Here is a 20,689-nt window from a genome sequence, read left to right as displayed (position 1 = left end):
CACCTATGCCTAATTTAGTATCTGTCCCTGAATAAGGTAGCCTATCTAACTTTCAGAGAACTTGCCTGTCTTTCCTTTTTAAGTAGAAGGTTGTGAGATACAGATTTGAGAATATGTACAGAGATGCTAGTGAAAATAGTTCTTAGAAAAATCACAGGTTTTAGAGGAAAGGGCAGCAGGCTTTGCAAACAGACTTACTCTTACCAGCTTTGTGATCACACGCAGCCTTTCTGATCTTCAGCTTTCTTATCTGTTAAATGGCATTGGTGATATTTATCCAATACAATCGCTGTGGAGAGTAAATGAAGTAATGTGTGTAATGTACCTAGCACAGTGCTTGACATGTAGATTCTCTAAATTTTGAACACTTTTAAAAAAAATTTTTTTTCATACGTAGGTAGTTACTATACTTTATAACTTTGAAAAGTATGTATAATTTATTTACATAATCTGAGAAGAAATATATTTTCTGCACTAATATTTCTATGAAATATTTTGACCATCTTAGGAGCAAAATTACTCTTTGGGAATATTTTCTGTTTTCCTGATGGATAGATCTCAATCTATACTTTAAAATGTAGAGATTTGTTTATTCTTGGACATATTAAGTGATCTAAACATCCCCTTTAGCCCTTAAAATATTCATTTTCATTTAGAGTATGTAGAGAATAATTGAAAATACAGTCATTTACATTTATTTTGTGTTGGAAGAAATGATACTTATCTCACTTTTAATGTGTATTTACTCAGCAACTCTGAAAATAACATTCACTGAGCTGAAACTGTTTTATTGGGAACCCACATGTGCAAGAGTGGAAAACTTTATTTTTATTTCATTTTAATTTGGTGTTTTTTTATACCTATATAAAGATCTTTAACCTGATGAGTGAATAGATGAAACATTAACCCACATTCACTTCCATGTGTAGGAAATAAATACTGTGAAACTGGCGGCAAACTTTGGGAAACTTTGCACAGTCCCTCTGGACAGTATTCTTGTAGACAATGTTGCACTACAATTTTTTATGGGTATGTAAATCCATTTTATGAAAATAATATGGCCCTCAAAATTTTCAATAATTGTAAATGTTATTAAATTTAAAATGCTTAATGCTAAACATGCCAAATCTGTCCTGTACTCCCATTTCTTTGGAAAACATAGACATAGAGATTTGTTTTGTTTTGAAGTAAATAAATGCTTATAACTCTAATGTGCATATGCTAAACACTTTTAAAATAAACCTTAGGAGAGTCTACTATGAATTTAAATTGAGAAAGAGTACTTTATGAGGACAACATGGTGTATATAACTTGTTTGCATCAGTTTTGTGTATGAATGAGGGAGGGACCTTGTTTTTATGCCATTTTAATATATACATATTTATTAATTTTATTACTCTTACATCAAAATTATGTTCAGTTGGAAATTATGTTCAGTTGGAGGAAATGTCTAGCAAAACTCCCTGATTCTTCATTTTCTTGATCAAAAACATAAATGCATGGTTTGTTGAAAGTTCAGTCCTTAATTTTAATATTTAAAGAAATATTAATATGTATTATGATTACTAATCTTTATTGAGAAGAAGAGCTGAATGTTGAAGTAGTTTGTTTCTGATTAAGCCTTGTGTAGCAATTTTATCTCCTAGAGATTTTATCATGAAAAATGAGATTTAAAAAAGTGGTTTTATTTGTGCTTCCTACATAACTGGTCTTTTTAGCTGAACCAATTTATGATAAAACTGTGTTTTCACCTCAGACATTTACTAAACATTTCAAAATGTAGAATTTTAAGTTATGGAAACTTTAATTCTTCTTACGTGTCACATAGTGTATGCACCCAGAAATCTGTGATATTAGCATCTATGTATTTTGTTCGGTAGATTACATGCAGCAAACTGGAGGTCAAGCACATCTTTTCTTCTGGATGACAGTGGAAGGATACCGGGTAACAGCCCAACAGCAGCTAGAAGTTTTATTAAGTCGTCAGAAAGATGGAAAACATCAAACCAACCAAACCAAAGGACTTTTAAGAGCAGCAGCTGTTGGAATTTATGAACAGTATTTATCAGAAAAGGTTAGTGTATATCTTGGTTACTGTGTTTTTATCTTCTTTGGTAGTATCATTAATAATAATTTTTATAGTATTTGTAAATATCCATTACTCATGCTAGGGACAACTACTTCACAAACATTGTCTCGTTTAATCCTGATAACATTCTTATTGTGTATTATTATCTTCATTTTATAGGTGAAGAAAATACTGTTTAGAAAATTGCATTACCTTGGCCAAAGTCATAAAAATACTAAATGACAAAGTCAAGATTCAAGGTCACACACACTTTAGATTCAAAGACATAATAGTTGAAAGTAAAAGAATGGAAGAAGATAAACCATGTAAACAGAACCAGAACAGAGCTGGAGGGGCTATGCTAGTATTAGACAATAGAATTTAAGACAAGTGTTGTTGCTAGAGAGAAGAGGAACATTTTATACTAGTAAAAGGGTCAGTTGATCAGAATAATAAAACAATTATAAACATAACAAAGGCCCCAAAAACATGAAACAAAAACTGATAAAATCAAAGGGAGAAATAGACAATTCAACAACAATAGTTGAAGACTTCAGTACCCATTCTCATTAATTGATAGAACAATTAAAAAATCACTAAGGATATATAAGAATTAAAGAAGACTAAAACAATTAGACCTTTCACATCTATAGAATATTTCCCTTAGCAATAGCAGAATACACATTATTTTCAAATACACATGGGACATTCTCCAGGATAGACCATATGCTAGGTCCTAAAACAATTGTCAGTTTAAAAGTATTAAAAAATCATACAAAGTATGTCCTTTTTTCAGAATTCATTAGAAAACAACAGGAATATTTTAGGAAATCATAACTATTTGAACATTAAACAGTGTGTTTCTAACCTCTAGATCAAAAAGAAATCAGAAGGAAATTAGAAGTTATTTTGAATTTTGAAAATGAAAAAACAGTGTCAAATTTAGGGGGTGCAACTAAAGCAGTGCTTAGAGGGAAAAGTGTAGCTTTGCATACCTCAATAAAAAAAAATAAAACAAGTCAATCTACATTCTCACCTTAAAAATCTAGAAAAAGAAAAGCAAAATAAACCTAAGGCAAATAGAAAGGAGACAGTGATGATGATAATGGAAATCAGTGAAATAGAAAACAGAAAAACACTAGTGAAAATCAATGAAACTAAAAGTTTGTTCTTTGTAAAGAGCAACAAAATTGACAAACCTATAGCTAGGTTGGCCAAGAAAAAAAGAAAGACACAGATCACCATAATCATGAATGAAAAACTACCAACCCTATAGAAATTAAAAGGACTATAAGCAAATATTATAAACAACTTTATGATAGCAAATTATACAACTTAGATGAAATGGACAAATTCCTAGAAAGATAAATTGCCAAACTGACTCAAGAAGAAATAAAACATATAATAAATAAAAGAAATTTAATTAGTAATTAAAAATCATCTCACAAAGAAAAGCCCAGGCCTAGATGGTTTCAGTGGTGAATTCTATCATACATTACAAGAAGAAATAATATCAGTATTTCACAAACTCTTCCACACAATAGAGGAAAAAAAGAAACACTTTCCATCTAGTTTTATGAGGCTAGTGTCATTCGAATACTAAACCCAGACAAAGACATCATTTAGAAAACTACAGACCAATGCCATGAGTATGGACAGAAAAATCTCCAAAATTCAAGATTACTCATACTCCAGTACCTTTAATGGCAATGCTGTAATACCTTTTAATTTATACTGACTAGCACAAAAATTGTATTTGAATTTTAAGTATGAATTTTATTTAAAAACTCGGGTACTTGCTTACATTTTTGCCTTATGAAATATATATTTAAAATAGTGAACAATTTTAAGAATTAGTATAACAAACACCTATATAACCCATCTAGCTTAAGAAATAGAATATTCACTATACTTTTGAAGATCCCTACATAATCTTCACGTGTCCCCATGTATCAGGTTTATCTGTTTCCTTACTTCCTATGAAGCAAGTTTCCTGTATTTACTTCCTTTCCCATACAGTTTTGCTATACATGTGTGTTCTAAACAGTATATTGCTTAGCTTTGTTTTTAACCTTTATATAAATGGAATGGTACTATTTATATTGCTCCCTCCCCATTATATTGAAATCCATAATCTTGATGCATGCAGGTATAGTTCATTTTCACTGAATATTTCATTGCACAGGTATGTAAGAGTTTATTTATTATCAATAATGTTTGAGCATTTGGTTTCTTTCCATTTTATTCCTGTTATATTGCTGCTATGAATATTGTTGTTCATGTTTCTTTGTGCACATATTCAAGAGTTTCTGATGTTTGAAGACAATGCTTCAGAGTGTATATCATAAGTCTTTTTCATGTTAATTGTTAAAATAAATTATAAATTCTGTTGTCCAATAGTATGGGTTACAATTATAATGGAAAAATCAGAAAATTAAGTTGGTTTTAGCATTATAAAGATACCATTTCATTTTTTCTGGCTCTCATTGTTTCCATTGAGAAATCCAGTATGAGTTTGTTATTCTTTTGAAGGTAATCTGTTTTTAGCATTGAGCAATGATACCGCATGTCTCAGGAAACCCTTCCTTGGGACCTAAAAAGTCCCAGGTTTTAGCTATGGGTGCAGAAGGTTGAAAAGAAGTATAAAATCCATCCTATGATTCCAAAAAATAAGGGTTGAAAGCAACATGTTTTTGTGTCAAATGACTATAACTTTGATGATGCACTTCTGTAGTCATTGCTGGTTTTCCCTTGACCTCTAATGTTGACAGCCATTATTTCCTCTTCATGATAATGGATCCACCATTGTGTATCACTCCGAGTACAACTTAAATGCATTGTTATCATGACTGTTAACAGTTCATCTTTCACTCTATCCTGTGCTTTGTATTGTGATAGGACTGTTTAATTTTTAACATTATGAATATTGTAGCTATGTTTTCTAAAAGTTAAGATAATGAAAATGAGAATGATTACAATACCAACACCAGACATCAAAAAAAAGAAGTCTAGATGAGTGAGTGATTTTTAATGGCAGATTGAAGGAACCATACAACTGGATTAGGAAGAGTGAATAACCAAATAGACAGTACTGCACAATGTGCAAAAAATATTTTGGGATTGTTCATGGTGATGAAGGGGTATGAAAGCATATATGGAGACTGAATATTACACATACTTTTAAATCAATAAAGAGTTCATCTCCCAAAGAGACCCCAACGATTAGTTGAAAATAGTGGATATTGAACTAGCTTGGGCATACTACACAAGTGAACACACATTGGCCTATCTTTCTCTTGATTGTTTTGTAAATCTGAGTAGTTACATTTTGTGATTCAGAGGTTTCAACTGAAATATCCTGTAGGTAAATAAGAGAGGATATTTTAATAACAGATGATTTTGCCCTTTAAGGTTTAGAGCTTTATCTCTCAGATCTTACCAGCAATCATGTTTTCTGTAGTATATTGTGTTACATCAAATTGAAGCAATGTGACTATATTTTCCATAGCTCTTACATACTTTAATTTACAAAAATGGAATTTTAGATATCTTCTTGATTTCTGAGATTTTTAATAGACTTCAGAAACGTAAAATAAACATTGCTCGTCTCTCTGCATATTCAGCAGACAGTGCAAATGTAAATTTTTAAAAATTCCATTTAATTAAAATTAAAAGATCTTACCTGCTAAATATCATGTGTTCCTTCTACACAACTGCTAAAAGGGGATATCATTTACTTACTTGTGATAGTGAGGTTTTTGTAATAAAACTTTTTGGCTAGTTTTTGTTTCAAAACATGTAAAAGCAATGAGATTTTTGAGATTATAAAAACGTGAGGAGATAATTTCATAAACATTTGCCTTCCAGATAGGTATCATTGTTGCCAGTCATAAAAAAGATGCTAAAATGTTGGCCTGCAGTAAAATCATATTTTCAAAGAATGGGACAAGAATAATATCCTTCTTTAATTTGAAAATACATTAAGAATGAGTGTGGTGAAAATTACAGTAAACAGAAATTTATATGCTTTTTCTCCAAAACCGTTGAATGATCTTTGAAGAGGCTAAAGGGAGTCTTAAAAAAGATAGATGGACCTGAGATGTTTACATGTAGGCTATAACAAAAACTCATACAATAAAAAAAAAAAAAAATGACTTAGATTTTGGAAATCAGACTATTGAGAACTCAAAAAAATATCACCAGAAAGTGACAGCCAGCTTAAATAGGATTTTCTGTTTATTTACTAAAACTAATTTATTTAGAATCTACCTTCAGTCTTCTCAAATTTAAAGGATCTGTGTGTTTTAAAATCATTTTTCTTGAGAAGGAGAAGTTTAACTTATGATGACTTTCATTATGTTTTGAAGTATTTTAAAATGGGCATTTTAGAAATGGTTAGCTTATATGATGAATTCACAAATGCAAAGGACCTGAGTGACAAAGCCGGTCTCTCAAACAAGCCTGTAGATACAAAGGAGGTGGACATTTTTTGAAGAGCTGGAAACAAATCCTTAAGCTCTAAAAACCTGCTATTTTTCATGATAAAGATTCCATCGTTCTGTGCCTAAATGATTTTTATTGAAGAATATTTAACTTGATGTCATCACATTGGTAAGAGAAATAAGTAGACTTAAGAGCAGAGCTGAAAGTCAAAATGAATTTTACATTTGACTGTACTCAGTTATACTGCTGTGTAAAAGAAAAGGATGTTTTAAAGGCTTCAGGCAGATCAGAAAATTTTATTAAAAAAGGAAACACACAAAGTAAAAATATCCCATTGGGTTATGGGATATTTAAAAGAAATGTAGTTGTTTTTTATTACACATGATAATATCTGTTCTCTTATATGTCTAATTTTAAAAGTCTTACACTTATGTATTTTAGAACTACACAGTAGTTAGTCTATAATATTTAGATATCTAATAAAGAGTTTTAAAAAGTTAAATTTCTGCATAAGAGGAGAGAAACATAAATACATTATTATATTTTTCTCAAACATAGTTGTTTATTTAGTCCTATTAATTACTAATTGCCACTGTTAACTAGTCCTATTGTTTTGTTTAAATAACCACATTTGTCTAATAGAAAAGTAAAGGACACAAATTAATACATAATTTAGGAAAAACACCCATTTTTGTATTTTTATGTGAAAATACAAAAATGCACCCATTTTTGTATTTTTATGTGAAAATACAAAAATGTATGTAAACATTTCTTTTATATTACTTTTTTTGAGTATGGAATTCTGGTTAGTTGTGACCCATGATAGTGCTTCAAATGCCTTGGTTGCCCTATACCAGGGAGGCTTAATACAAATTTGTGCACTTGAGTTCATAAGAAAAATTAAACTAAATACATATAAAATGTTATTTTCAAATTTGCCTCTTCTTATTAGAAATTGAGTTTAGTGAGCTTAGAGGGTAAAAGAAAGGACAAAACCAACTAACATCGTCTTCTCTTAATCTTTGTGATATACTTGGAGTTGTTTAGCTCTTCTGTTACTTTTTCAGGGGAAAACATACACATAAACCACATACCATACCCTGCTCTACACAAACAACAAATAAGTACCCTTTCCCCCTCCAAAACGAAACCACTACACAACTTACTTGGGTTTACTAACAAGGATGTTGAATTAACAAGGGAGCATTAGAAGTTCCGTAACTCTTTTATACACATTTATATCCTGCTGTTTACTTCCTTTTTTTTTTTTTTTTTTTTTCTTTTCTTGATTTATTCTGTTTCTTAGATACTGGATAGCATGGAGTAATTTTAAATAATGCATTCTTTTGCTAGTTTCTATAAGAGTTACCATCCTTATCACTTCTTTACTTTCCAGAGCTTTCAGAAAATTCAGAAGTTGACTTACTAAAGATGGCCATTTTGCTAGCTTTTCAGTCTTTTTTTTCTTTCAGTAAAATAATTTTTCACTTTGAATATCAAATTTTGGAAGTTATTGGAAAGATGAAATTTTTAGATTTTTCCTTCTCATATCACACTGGAACTTCGCTGCAGTGTTATAAAACCAGATTTAGGATAAGCATAGTCTTTTTAAAGGCCATTCAAAACAATCGTTTCTGATGTTAAATGATAAGTAACAAATATGGCTTATTCTTTTAGCTATTATGTTAAATACACAATCCACAACTGCTGAATGCATAAAACTAATTCTTACTGACAGCATTTCCTGTGTGCCAGACATTGTGCTTATGTGCCTTTTATTCTTTATAATAACCTTATGCAGTAGTATCTCCATTTTGCATATTGAGTAAATGTTTGTCTACCAGTATACCATGATGACAAGAAGGTTTTAGCTGTTTTCAGCCTTCTTAAACATCAAAGCATTGTTTAAAAAGGAAAGATTTTCTGCCATTTACTTTCAATAATACGATTCCATTATTTAACTCTCCATCTAACAAGGCTTAACTTGTGTTTAAAAATTCCAAAGATCATTACTACTATTATTTTTCTGTTTATTAGGCATCTCCAAGAGTTACTGTTGATGATTATTTGGTAGCAAAATTAGCAGATACTTTGAATCATGAAGATCCAACTCCTGAAATCTTTGATGACATTCAAAGAAAGGTATTATTATATACAACATTTATTATTAGACCTTTCTTGAAAAGAAATGTATCTTTCTATATGTATGTAATTAGTTTTGTAAAAAGGTATTGCAAATTATAAAAGAAAGATAATTAAAAAGATGAGTTGTGGTAATAATACATCTTAATTACAAAACGGTAGTCCAGTTTTGTTTATTTAATTGACAGATGAAGAGGATGCTTATTTTGGGCTGTTTTATTCAAACTTGACTGAAGAGACAGATATACAGCCTTAGACTTTCATGAATTGATGATGTGTAAATAACATCACTTAAATTTATTTTAATGATATGCCTTGAGCCTTTATGTGGCCTTGTTTCTTAGAGAACACTACTTCCTAGAACATTGTTTACTGCTGTCTTGTTACTTGCGTTGCAGTAGGATTCTTCTCAGTGCAATTTAGGTACTGGAGCGACGAGAAGAAGTCATTAGTTGTGACTTAGTCTTATTGCTGACATCTTGTAAATATGAATCCTGTGATTCATTATAGCAAGACCTCAGTCTAGCTTTTGGTGAAATGTTATTAGTGTAAATCAGTACATTATCTGTATTACTGATTGAATATCTTCATTTATTCAATAGGTATATGAATTGATGCTACGAGATGAAAGATTTTATCCTTCCTTCAGACAAAATGCACTTTATGTACGTATGTTAGCTGAGCTGGATATGTTAAAAGATCCTAGTTTCAGAGGCTCAGATGATGGTGATGGAGGTAGGTGGTACATATAATACATTTTTATATATATATATACATCTATATCTATATCTATATCTATATGTATGAGACATATATTTATCACCAAAAAAAAATGACCTTCAGACAAGACAAAAAATGTTCTTGAAGCCCAAATATGGACGTGGGTGGCATATATTTTACATTTGTATAGATATAGATAGATATAGATAAAGATATAGATAGATAGATAGATATAGATGTAGATGTTCTCGAAGCCCAAAAAATGTTCTTGAAGCCCAAATATAAATTTTAATATATTTAAAAAACTATAAATGAATGATAGTTTAATTACTATACTAAAATAAAATGTTGAAAATTTAATAACAGATTAGAATGTATAACTATAGAAGCTTGAACTCTTAAAAAAGAATGTTTTCTTTAGTTTTGTCACCCAGATGTTCTTACTGTAAGCAATGTTTATGACTAACAATAGGATTATTGAGAAGATTAAATGAGAATAACAAGTAAAGGATTCTGAGAGTGTACAATCAACTATAAAAGCGTTAGAAAATATTTATATAGTTTTTCCTCTCTTTAATTATACCCTTTTCCAAATCCTGTACAGTATAAACTGGAAGAAGCTATAATAGTCATTTATTCCAATCTTTCATTTTCAAATGAAGATAATATCAGCTTGGTGTAGTGAAGAAAAGCAGTCTATAAGAGTCAGAGTGTTTACATTTTACTCGTGGTCTGCCATTTATTAGCTGTGTGACAGTGCCCAAACTTAATTTCTTTAAGCCTCATTTTTCTTAGTTGTAAATCTGGAATAATATTCTTCTCTCATAATATCTTAGTTCTGAGTCATTGTCAGAGTTAAATGGAATTACGTATGTGAAAATGATTTATAAACTAAAACACAAATATCTGTTTTATTGGTAGTAAATAATCAGTTATCTCAGAATAGTGAGAGGCAGCCCTTGGAGCTCCAGGTTCTTTGGCCCAATGACCATTTTACCTGTGATCCAATTCAGAAGTACTTATTTAATCCTTGATTAAATATCTAGGGTTTGATAAACTTTCTGGTATATTCTACCAAGCAAATAAGCAATGTAAATAAAAAGTTAATGGGAAAAACTTGACTAATATTTTAAGAAAGTACTTTAATTATAATCATTTACTTATGAATAGATTTATGGACAGGACCACTTGGGGTTGGAGATACAATAGCTCTTTTAGGTAGTGAGCACTGTTTTAAAAAATACCTCTATTTTGGAAGTTTCCTTGCCTCCCTTCTTTACCTGCTTCCACGTTGTCTACACTAGTGAGATTTTACTTTTCAAATAACCTAAGACATCTAGTTACAGAAGTTTGCATTTAGAGTTTAATAACTTTTATATTGGTTGTTGATCTAATATCTTAGGTTTTTAAATTAATACTCTTTCTGGCTTATTTATTTGTAAAATTGGAATACTATTTTATTAACTGGATTTGATTGCATAATAAAGGAAGGTTCTTTTTTTTTTTTTTAAAGACTACTTCTGTGGGATCTAAATAGTAAAATTCAGTGGACTACAAATTTACTATGTAGTATATCTGCATTTAATATCTGTTGAAATATCTTTGATAGAGCTACTACGAAATTTGCGGTAGCAACTCTACTTCCAGAAAGGACATACTATAAATATTTTTGTTATTTTATTTACTTCAGAAATTTCGTGGTATTATAAAATGTATTCGCTATATGATCCAGAGTGAAAAAAGATAAATTGAATCATAATCAGCTAATTGTATGAACTTCTAAGTAATATGTAATTTAAAATGGTGATAGTAGCAATATATTCTTTGGGAGTAGCTTTTAATGCTGTAGTGTAAGAACTCTTTCACAGTCTTCTAAATTGACCTTTAGCTTCCATTTATATCTTTCTAGCCAGTCTTTTTGTATGCAACTAATGGAAGCAAATTACTTACAAGCCATTTCAAACTTCCCAAAACCTCATTCTTACTTAAAATACAAAGTAGATTTTTAAAAAATTTTTCTGCAACTTATTTTGTCTGAAGAAAATATACTTATCTTATACATCAGTCATTGAGTAACCCCTCACACTGGAATTATTGGTTGTAGTTTGGAATTACATACATATGCATCTTTTGTTTTTCTAGGACATTGCTTTTTAATATTCAGTTCCCTAATTGATGAGCTTTTATGTTTTATCACTGAGAAATTACCTAGCCCTTTTTTTGAAACCATTTGAAAAAAGTACATTGAATGTTGGGTAACATATGAAACATTATTATTAAAAATAACTGTTAAGTGTATTGTCTTTGTGAGTGTTTAGATTTTAGGCAGTTACGACAATATTTTCAGATAGTAGTGCTTATGATTTTCTTTATAAGATTGTTTAATCAAAAATGTTATACATTCACTTTCTGACTTTTAAAATTAAGCTTCCTGACACTTCGTATTTTAGACATTATGAAATTTTGGCTACTTTTCAAACATTTTGAAATAAATGTCTAATCCAGTGTTTAACGTTTAGCTGATTTTTAAAAGATGCAGGCCACAACTGAGCCTAAAATTAATGAGCCAAGTCTTATCATGTGTGATAGATAGTATCCTCTGATGGTTTTTCTTTGCTGGGGAATAAATTTCATTCCTATTTAACCAAACTTCAATAGGTAGGTAGTTGAAAGGCTTGCTAATGCATGCTCTCTCATCTCCTCTCCTCTTCCCCTTGTTTCTCTTTCTCTTTATTTGTGATTGCTTTTAGTTGGTTCAGCTTTAAATTATATTAAAAATAGATATTTTCTTTTTGTTATGAAAATGAGGTATTACAGTTTTTAAAAATATTTAAAATATGCTTTCTATTTAAAATTTTTATTTCAATCACATTTTTCTCACCGTGTCAAACTACTTTTTTTTAGTTTTCTAATATTTATAGGCAGTTATCAAATTCTTGATTAAGTATGGACCTAGATAGATTTTAAACTCTATTACTGCATGTTCTTATTGATGATCAAGAAATTAAACTGTGCCTTGTTTTACTTATGATTTTCTTTTAATTTGACTTGTTCTTGGTGGGAAATTTTAAGAGATGGGCAGAACACAGAAATAAGAGGCAGATAGTTGAATGAAGAGAATAGAGAACTGTTTGTTTATTCATTTAATTATCACCTTGCTATTAACTAAGGAGTTATCCTAAGTGAAATTTCCTGTTCACCTTTTGTGACCAAAGATCTGAGGAACCTGGAAATGTTCTTGGGTAGAATTGTTGAAGTTGGAAAGGAACACCAACTGCTTTTTTCTGAAAGTCATAGAAATTTGCTTTGAAGACCCCCTTAGAGAGCCAAATTCATAAGTAATCTGTTAAGTGCTTAGAAACCATACATTAACATTAAAACTATATGAATATTTCTTTCCTATCTATTCATTTGTGGTTTTAACAGAAGGGCATCTTAATTGGTAACTTAATTTGCTCAGATATAGATAAAACCTTGAAGGAAAAGACATTAATTTTAATAATGTATAATTGACTTTCTAATATTCATTTAAAAACATAATGTGAGTTGCTTTTTAATCAAATGGAATTGCATATGGAGTTTTACATATCTTTTGTTCTGTTAGTTATATATTGATTTAAGAATCTAGACTTTTAATGTTTTTGAGCCAAATCTGCCAAGGATAAATAGACTTAATAGCTATATCAAAAATCAACCTGTTCTTCACATTAAAGAATAATTTTATTTGTAATATTTCTTAATCCATTGAGACAGAAATAACAAAATATCTGTCATATCCTGATGGATTTCACTCTGCAGTGTTTTCCTCATGTTAACATTGTATGAGACAAGTTAATGTGGTACTATGAGGATAAAATATTTAATAATTGCTCACTTGTACATGAATGTGTGCGTGTGTGTGTGTGTGTAACTTATGTACATATATATTTTTTTTCACTGAAATTCCTGGCTCTGTAAACCATGGGCCTTAAGGGAACAAGTGTTTGGGAGTAGTATACCACAATTTTCTGTACTATTCTGTTATGTCTTGGCTTGTGTGACTTTCATTCTTGGTATTTGAAACTTAGATAAAGCAACCGTTTCAAAAGGTTTTTACTATATACTAAGATGAATTTCCCTTCCTACAGAATCTTTTAATGGGTCTCCTACAGGAAGCATAAATTTGGTAAGTACTATTATAATTATTTTAATTATTAAAATGGCTTGAAAATAATATGAAAGACTGAGCCTTAACATATGTAAGTAAACGATATATTAGAAGCCCCCAAATCATCCTTTAGTGTTATAAGAAATTAAACTTTTAAAGAAATGTTAAATTCACATATTAGGCATCTATAAGTTAGAACTTAAAAAGGAAACTTACTTTCATTTTTAAAAATGAGCATAGGTCACAACTTCAGTTACATTCGATAAAAAAAATTGGTTTCATTATTTTCAATCTCAAAATTTAGTATTTCAAAATGACCAGTTAGTGCTATGATAAGCAGTAAATTTGTGAAATAAAAATGTTTACATCATTTTTTCTCTTGTATTTAGAAAAGAAATATAAAACTAATTAAGATATATGAAAATTTATAGATATTTCTTAAAGTCTACAGTGTAATAAATTCAGGTGGTTGTAAAAAAAAATTTTAAGCATGAGTTTTACAGTGAATTAAGCAATTAGCAGCTAATTCATATGAATACAGCCTTAAGAATGACATATTTTTTAGCATATAAACCGTCATTGATGTTTCATATATACAAGGCAAAATGTGAAATAATAAACATTTCATTTCTTTTATAGTATATATCCATCCTTATCATTAAATAACATTTCATAAAATGCTTCCAGGAAAAAATATCAATGTTTTATGGAAGCTTCAGTCCAGAGTTGCAGGGTACAAGGGGAGATTGTTTGCTTTATTTTTCCTTCTACTTATATTAGTTATTCTTCAGACTTTTTGTAATAGTTAAGTTGTTTAGAGGTCCATTATCTTATGTTTTCTGTACTACATTTATATCTAAAATCTTATTGACTAAATGTTCTATTACTATAGAAAGTATAGCCTTTAACAGAATACTACACAAATCAGCCATAGTGTTATGTCAGATATTTTGTAACATTTAAAATGTTTTCCTAAATCGTGTGGTATTTTTACTATTTAGTTGTTATATTCCATAGCCTTATAACAAAAAGGAAACACTCCTAGAGCATGAAGAAAATGTGACATTTTTATGTCATAAATTTACTGCCTACAGTAGCACTAATGACTCATTTTAAAATACTAGAGCAATAGTGTTCATTATATAGAAAGTTTCCAATGCGACAAAACTTTTCTTGATTTGCAGTTTTATAGTATTCACATTTGTAGTGCTTATAACAAGGTTTTGACCTAGTGAAAAATACGTTTTTCTTTATTCCATATCTGGAATACTTTTTCAAATGAGAGAAATCCATTTTTTCACATCGAGATATAAGCCAGAACAGTCTCTGGATCGAAAAAGTTATACTTGAAGTCAGTGACTTGTGATATTTTGTTTTTCAGATATATCAATTAAATTCAGCCTTTCAGCAGGTGGAGATTTTTGGATTCATTTTTTAATACATAGACAAATTTTAGTGGATAGCTGCATTTAAAAAATAGTTTTAAGATTATAACTTAGATCATGTAGTTTATTTCAGTATACTAAACACAGAAAATATTTAATGTGTGGTGTTTTACTCATTTTGCAATTGAGATTGGCTTTTGTAGCAACGCCTTTGTAGTGATGTTTGCTGAAATCATAGTAAATTTGAATCTTCTGTTTTTGTCTTAGCATAATATTAAAACAAACAGTTTTCTCATTTTCTTTTTTCTCAAATTCAACAACTCTTAACCCAAGGGTTACTTTACACGCTGCATTTTATTTCTGGACAGCATTAATGCACTTGTTTAGAAATCACAGTTTTCTTTTACTAATCAATACTTAACAGTTCCAAATCAGAACGTAGTTCCGTAGTTAATAATTCTTCCACCAACTGTAACTTTATGTAGTCTACTTGATATTACATGTGATTATAACTGTGTGACTAATGTTTAAGAGACATTTTATCACATTGTTTTCATCATACTTAATGAAAATAATCTTCATTGTATATTTTAAGCATGCTAAAAAGACATTTATATACAAAGTTTTCTAACTTCTGGGTTGCAAAGTGTAAGATGCTGACATGTTTAAAATAACAAGTAGCATTTAGCTGTTTAAATGCTACCTATAAGGGAAAGTTACCAATAATAATAATAATGCATTTTTGAGAAAGTTGATTGTGATCACTTCTCAGCCTTTTGGCTAATATCAAGTGAAAAAGTTGATTGTTTTATGTTCCCTGTGCTGGCTTATAATTGGAAGAAAATCAGAGTAGATAATCTAAATTTGGTAGACTACTCCATTTCCTCTGTATCTTCTTTCACATAAAAATAATATTAAAGCAATCTTTGTGCTTTTTCTATCATAGTGTTTTACTGTAGGTCATATGAGCACTTAAAAATAGTGCTTTCTATTTCTTTTCAATGTATTTTCATTCACATTATATTGTGACAGAGTCATAGAGCAGATATTATGCCATTATACCACTGGGAAAACTGAGATGCAGGAAAGCAGGAAAGACTAGTTGATATGGCTAAAGTCTTGTATTATACCGGACAGAGGTCAAGCCAGGCCTAGGCCCGATTTAATTTAATGATTCTCCCAGTTGATGTGTCCAGGGAAGTACCGTGGTTATCTGTATGAAATTAACACATTTTTCTTCTCTTAACGATCAATCTTTAGTAGATACACTTTTGGCTTCTTAGAGTGTAATTGCCTTAACTTAAGTGGCTTTATGTCATAAGTATGGCTGCATTCAAGTTAGATGACTCTTTTAGTAATAAGTGGTAATATTACATTAGAACTCCAAAATTCATTCAGATCCCATGGATTTTAAATTATAAAATGTATCTGAATCACATAATGTCTGTGTGTCAGAGGTTCCCCAACACCACTCCTGTGTCCAGTTGTTTACTAGGAGGAACCACAGGCCTCGGCATAGTCATACTAATGGCTAGGACTTATTATAGTGAAAGGATATAAAGCTAAATCATTAAAGGGAAAAAAGTGCCTGAGGTAAAGTCCAGAGGAAACCAGCCACAAGTGTCCAAGAAGTATCCTTGGAAGTCACGTAGGACAAACTTAATTCCCCCAGCAATGAATTTGACAACATGTGTGAAATGTGGCCACTGGGAAAGCTCACCTGAGCCTGAGTACCCAGAGTTTTTATTGGAACCAGGTCACATAGACACCCTCTGCCTAGCATGTACCAAAATTCCAGGTTCCTGGAAGGAAAGCAGATGTTCAGCATAAACCACGTTGTACATACAATTTGTGCCATGCGAGCTGCTCTTAGCAGTTAGGGAATGGTGGCAACCTTCCCTAAATCTGAATTTTCAGATGCCATCCAGGGGCCAGCCTTGCAAGCTGTCCTTTCTAAGGAAAGCAGTTTCAAGCCTATTGTATTGACCCTTTTCTGTCTTCATTATATGATTATGTTCTTTTCTCTGTATGTGTGGGTATATGTATATGTGGCAAAAAAAATTTTTAATTTAGACCCAAAGGCCACAGTTATAAAAGATTCATTGTGGATCAATCAGTAATAATTGTATGAAATTAATTTTTAGAAATTAACTATGTAAAAATCTATCTTAAGCCATAGATTCACTTCATTTACTAAGTAATCAAAATAATAGCTAACATTTTTTAAGTTAGACAGTCTTTTAAATGTTTTACACGTCTTCTCATTTAGACCTCACATAACCCTATGATGTAGGTGCTATTATTAGTCAAAGTAAAATGATTTCTAAGTTAATAAAAGTGTTAATACAGAGTTGGCTCTATTGTATTTCAACATTTTAAAAAATTGAAACATTAACAAGAATATATCCTCTTATTTTTTCCACATTTTTTTTTGCCATGTATTGAATATAACCAAGAAGCAGCAAATTATAGTATATGAACAAGCAATGAAGAAGTAATCTGATTTATTAAGTTGATTTCTAAATTGTTTTATAATTTCTTCATCTTGGCTTTTCTCTCTTCTGTCTCTATAAATAGTGGGATTATTGTTGAGGAGTAAGGATACAAATACTATAAAGCTTACATGGGGCAAAGATGAATAATGCATATATGATGTAGAATTCTTTAAACTCTTTTTTCCTATAAAGTTAAAAAATCTTGTTTGTTGATTTTTTCCCCCCAGTCTTTAGATGACCTTTCAAATGTATCTTCTGATGACTTAGTACAGCTTCATGCTTACATTTCAGACACTGGTAAGAGACTTTGTGTTATATTTATTACTTAAAAGCTATTAATTATTATTACCCTTACATTATTTTTCACATTTATTTTTAAAAACCATTCTTCTATTCTGTAGTCCTATTTTTAAGTTACTTTTTTTTTCCCTGCAGCATGTTCTTCATTAAATTCTATGATGTTGATTTACTCGTGTTTGTGGGTATTTCCTTTCTCAAAGGTTGTCACTGTTGACATTTTAAAAAGCTCAAATTCTAAGCATTTGCCAGGTGCTAATAAACTCTGAAACCAATCTTTTCCTCTTTGTGTCTAGCTGATAATCATCTGCATAATTCTCATTAAATCATTTTGGAGCAATTTTAGTTCAGTATTTATTTTATGCATGCAAAGCCAGATTAGATAACTGGGTAAATGAAGCTTTTAAGTATGAGTTTACAGACATTCTAGACATGCTTGGATGAGGCGAGAAACCTAAAATTTTGTGTCTCAATCAGCACATGTGCAAAATGGTTAGGGAACTGAGAAAAAAAACCCAACTTTTATCATTATCATTGGGTTATTAGAAAAGGTCAATATGTAGTAGATAATGATGGTTTTCTTATCTGGCCTCTTACTAATCCTAGAATATAGGAGTGTTTTGTCAGATTACATATAGAAATGTAAACATACTGAGGTATATACCTCAGTTCAATTCCATTGCTTACATTTTAGATACTGAAATGAGATTTATAGTCTACATGTAGTTTGAAAGATAATTTGCATCTATTTTTATTTACTCTCTTTCTAATGCTTCTTACTGGAGCTGGAATCTCATTTTACATTCTGTTCTCTGCAAATTTCTGGAATAAGTTATCTATAATTGCTGTCTCAGTTGTTCCTTTATCTTTTACAAACATTATTCTACTATTAAAGGTCATTAGCTAACACCCTTTTCAATAAAACCAGAGGTCTTGTTGCTTTTCTTTCTAGCTTTTGATACAGTTGTCTCACTTTTACCTCCCTTAAAGTTTTAAGTCCTTTATAAACCTGTTTTCTTTCTTGACCTGTCTTCCAAATGTGAAAGCGTTTATTAAAGTACAAACGTTTAGTATTTGTCCTTCTACTTCTTTCTTAAAGACCTTAAACTTTTATGTCTAGAGGAAGACAGTCATGTCCATATTTGTTACGTGGATTTTTCTCTTTTCTAAGGGTTCTGATTTTTCTAGCTGCCTTTTCCATTTATTTAACAAGTATTTATTAGCTTCTTAAAATGTATGGAAGCACTATGCTAAGCATTTTTAGTAAATTGTTATTTCTGTTAGACAGGTATAAATACTAAAGAAACAGCATGGTATAGTGGTTAAGAGCACAATTTTTTGTCCAAAGTACTTGAGATCAAACTCCAGCTCTGCCACTTAACACTTGGGTGAACTTGGGACCCATTCTTTAACTTCTCTGTACTTCAATTTCCTCATCTATAAAATGGGGTACTAAAAATAATAAATAATACTTACCTCATAGGGTTGTTATGGGACTAATTAACTCATTACATTAGTAATTACATGGTAAGCATGATATATAACTGTTCTATAAATATTTATTTTACCAGTTGGACTCCAGAATCTCTTTGAGTCTAGATCCTGTGTCCTTAACATCTTTATTAAAGGAAGTAGAACTGAGAGTCTAGTGCAATGCTACTCAGGGAGTGGTCAGTCCATGGACTAGTGCTTACTGCTTCCTTCCTTGAGAAATCTTGCTTTAAAAAAATATTGGCTAAATGAATCAATGTGCTTAGTGACGAGATTGATTTATATTCTGGTCCTTGTTTCTTATCTGGTTATGGATTAATCACAAGTATTTTGCACATCACCTGCCGTGTTGTCTGAATGAAAACAAAACCTATTTCCATTATACTATCTCAACCATCATCTCAAAATCAGTATGTGTAACCTCATTTATCTTCCTTTAGAACTAAATTACCTTTTGTCTTCTCTACTTCTTTTATAATAACCTCATTATTCTTCCTGTTGTGCATGCATCCTGGTCATGATCTCCCCTGCTTATGTTTGTGACAAATCTGATTATTCTTTTTCAGGATGTTCTCTTACATTCCTATTTTCTTTCTTTTTCTATTTCTTGCTATTCTCTTTGCTCTTGTTAACTCCTAATTGGTATGGTTTGCTATCTAACTGGTGTCTGCTTTCTATTTTTCCTCCCCAAACTTATCTTGAACGCAACTGGTAATGCCATTCCCTGGCTGCCATGCTGACTCCACTGAGTGGTAGCAGTTCTCTGACACAATGAAAGTGTTGTGCAGTTTGTTCTGCTTAGATCTCTGAGGGAAGGGTGATTGGAAGAAGTGAACAGTGAAAACTAGTGTTACCTATAGTTAAAGCCCCTGAGAGCAACATGACAAAGTCTATTCCTAGTTTTATACTTTATCAAATAGGGAACACTGATATTAGATGGGAAGGGAAAGAAGGCAATTTTGAGTAGAAAGTACAGATCTTAGAAAAATTTTGATAAAGCTTGAGAAAGGTTTCTATCCAACTGCATTTGCCAGTAAAGATTTCTAGCTTTTATGTGATTAAAATAATCTCCTGAAAAGCTAAACAGACCATTCTTTTCTTAATTATATATGAAATAGAAAAAATCTAGTCAGCTTCAAACTTGGCCACTTTTTTATTCACAGTGTGGATCAGTGTAATCTATTATTAGAAGAGTAATTTTGATCAACATGGTAGGCTAAACTGGTACAGAGTATACTATCTCCCACATGTGGAAAGGCTGAAAACAATAAAATAAAAATAGCTGAACAGGGAAATCTACAGACCATCATAGACCATGAGGAAAAACAAATTTAGGGAAGTGAAGAGTTGTTGAAACCTAGGCCTCATAGGAGTGTGAAGACTACTGTCTTCGTCTTCATAGCACTTTTATGTCCTTGAGTTTAGAAAAGGCAGGATGGGCTAAGGCCATGGGAAGCTGGAACCCAATCCTTTGCAAAAAGTCCAGAGTCACAAAGGGTGG

The 20,689-nt window shown here is 30.8% G+C and overlaps 1 protein-coding gene across 7 annotated transcripts in view; it reads left to right on the top strand.

The window, feature by feature from the left end:
• SNX13 (sorting nexin 13) overlaps window positions 1-20,689 on the top strand; it is a 117,119-nt gene that overhangs the window by 71,917 nt on the left and 24,513 nt on the right. For all 7 annotated transcript variants that reach the window (XM_006911968.3, XM_015589505.2, XM_015589506.2 and 4 more), the window contains 6 exons: window positions 930-1,029; window positions 1,881-2,074; window positions 8,549-8,653; window positions 9,256-9,388; window positions 13,501-13,538; window positions 17,628-17,697. In XM_006911968.3, coding sequence (XP_006912030.3) covers window positions 930-1,029; window positions 1,881-2,074; window positions 8,549-8,653; window positions 9,256-9,388; window positions 13,501-13,538; window positions 17,628-17,697 — 640 coding nt within the window. The remainder of the gene's footprint in view (window positions 1-929; window positions 1,030-1,880; window positions 2,075-8,548; window positions 8,654-9,255; window positions 9,389-13,500; window positions 13,539-17,627; window positions 17,698-20,689) is intronic.

The sequence above is a fragment of the Pteropus alecto genome, unplaced genomic scaffold (genome assembly GCF_000325575.1).
Source record: "Pteropus alecto unplaced genomic scaffold, ASM32557v1 scaffold21, whole genome shotgun sequence".
Lineage (NCBI taxonomy): Eukaryota > Metazoa > Chordata > Mammalia > Chiroptera > Pteropodidae > Pteropus > Pteropus alecto.
Note: the sequence above shows the minus strand (reverse complement) of the source record. Positions and strands in the feature narration are given on the sequence as shown.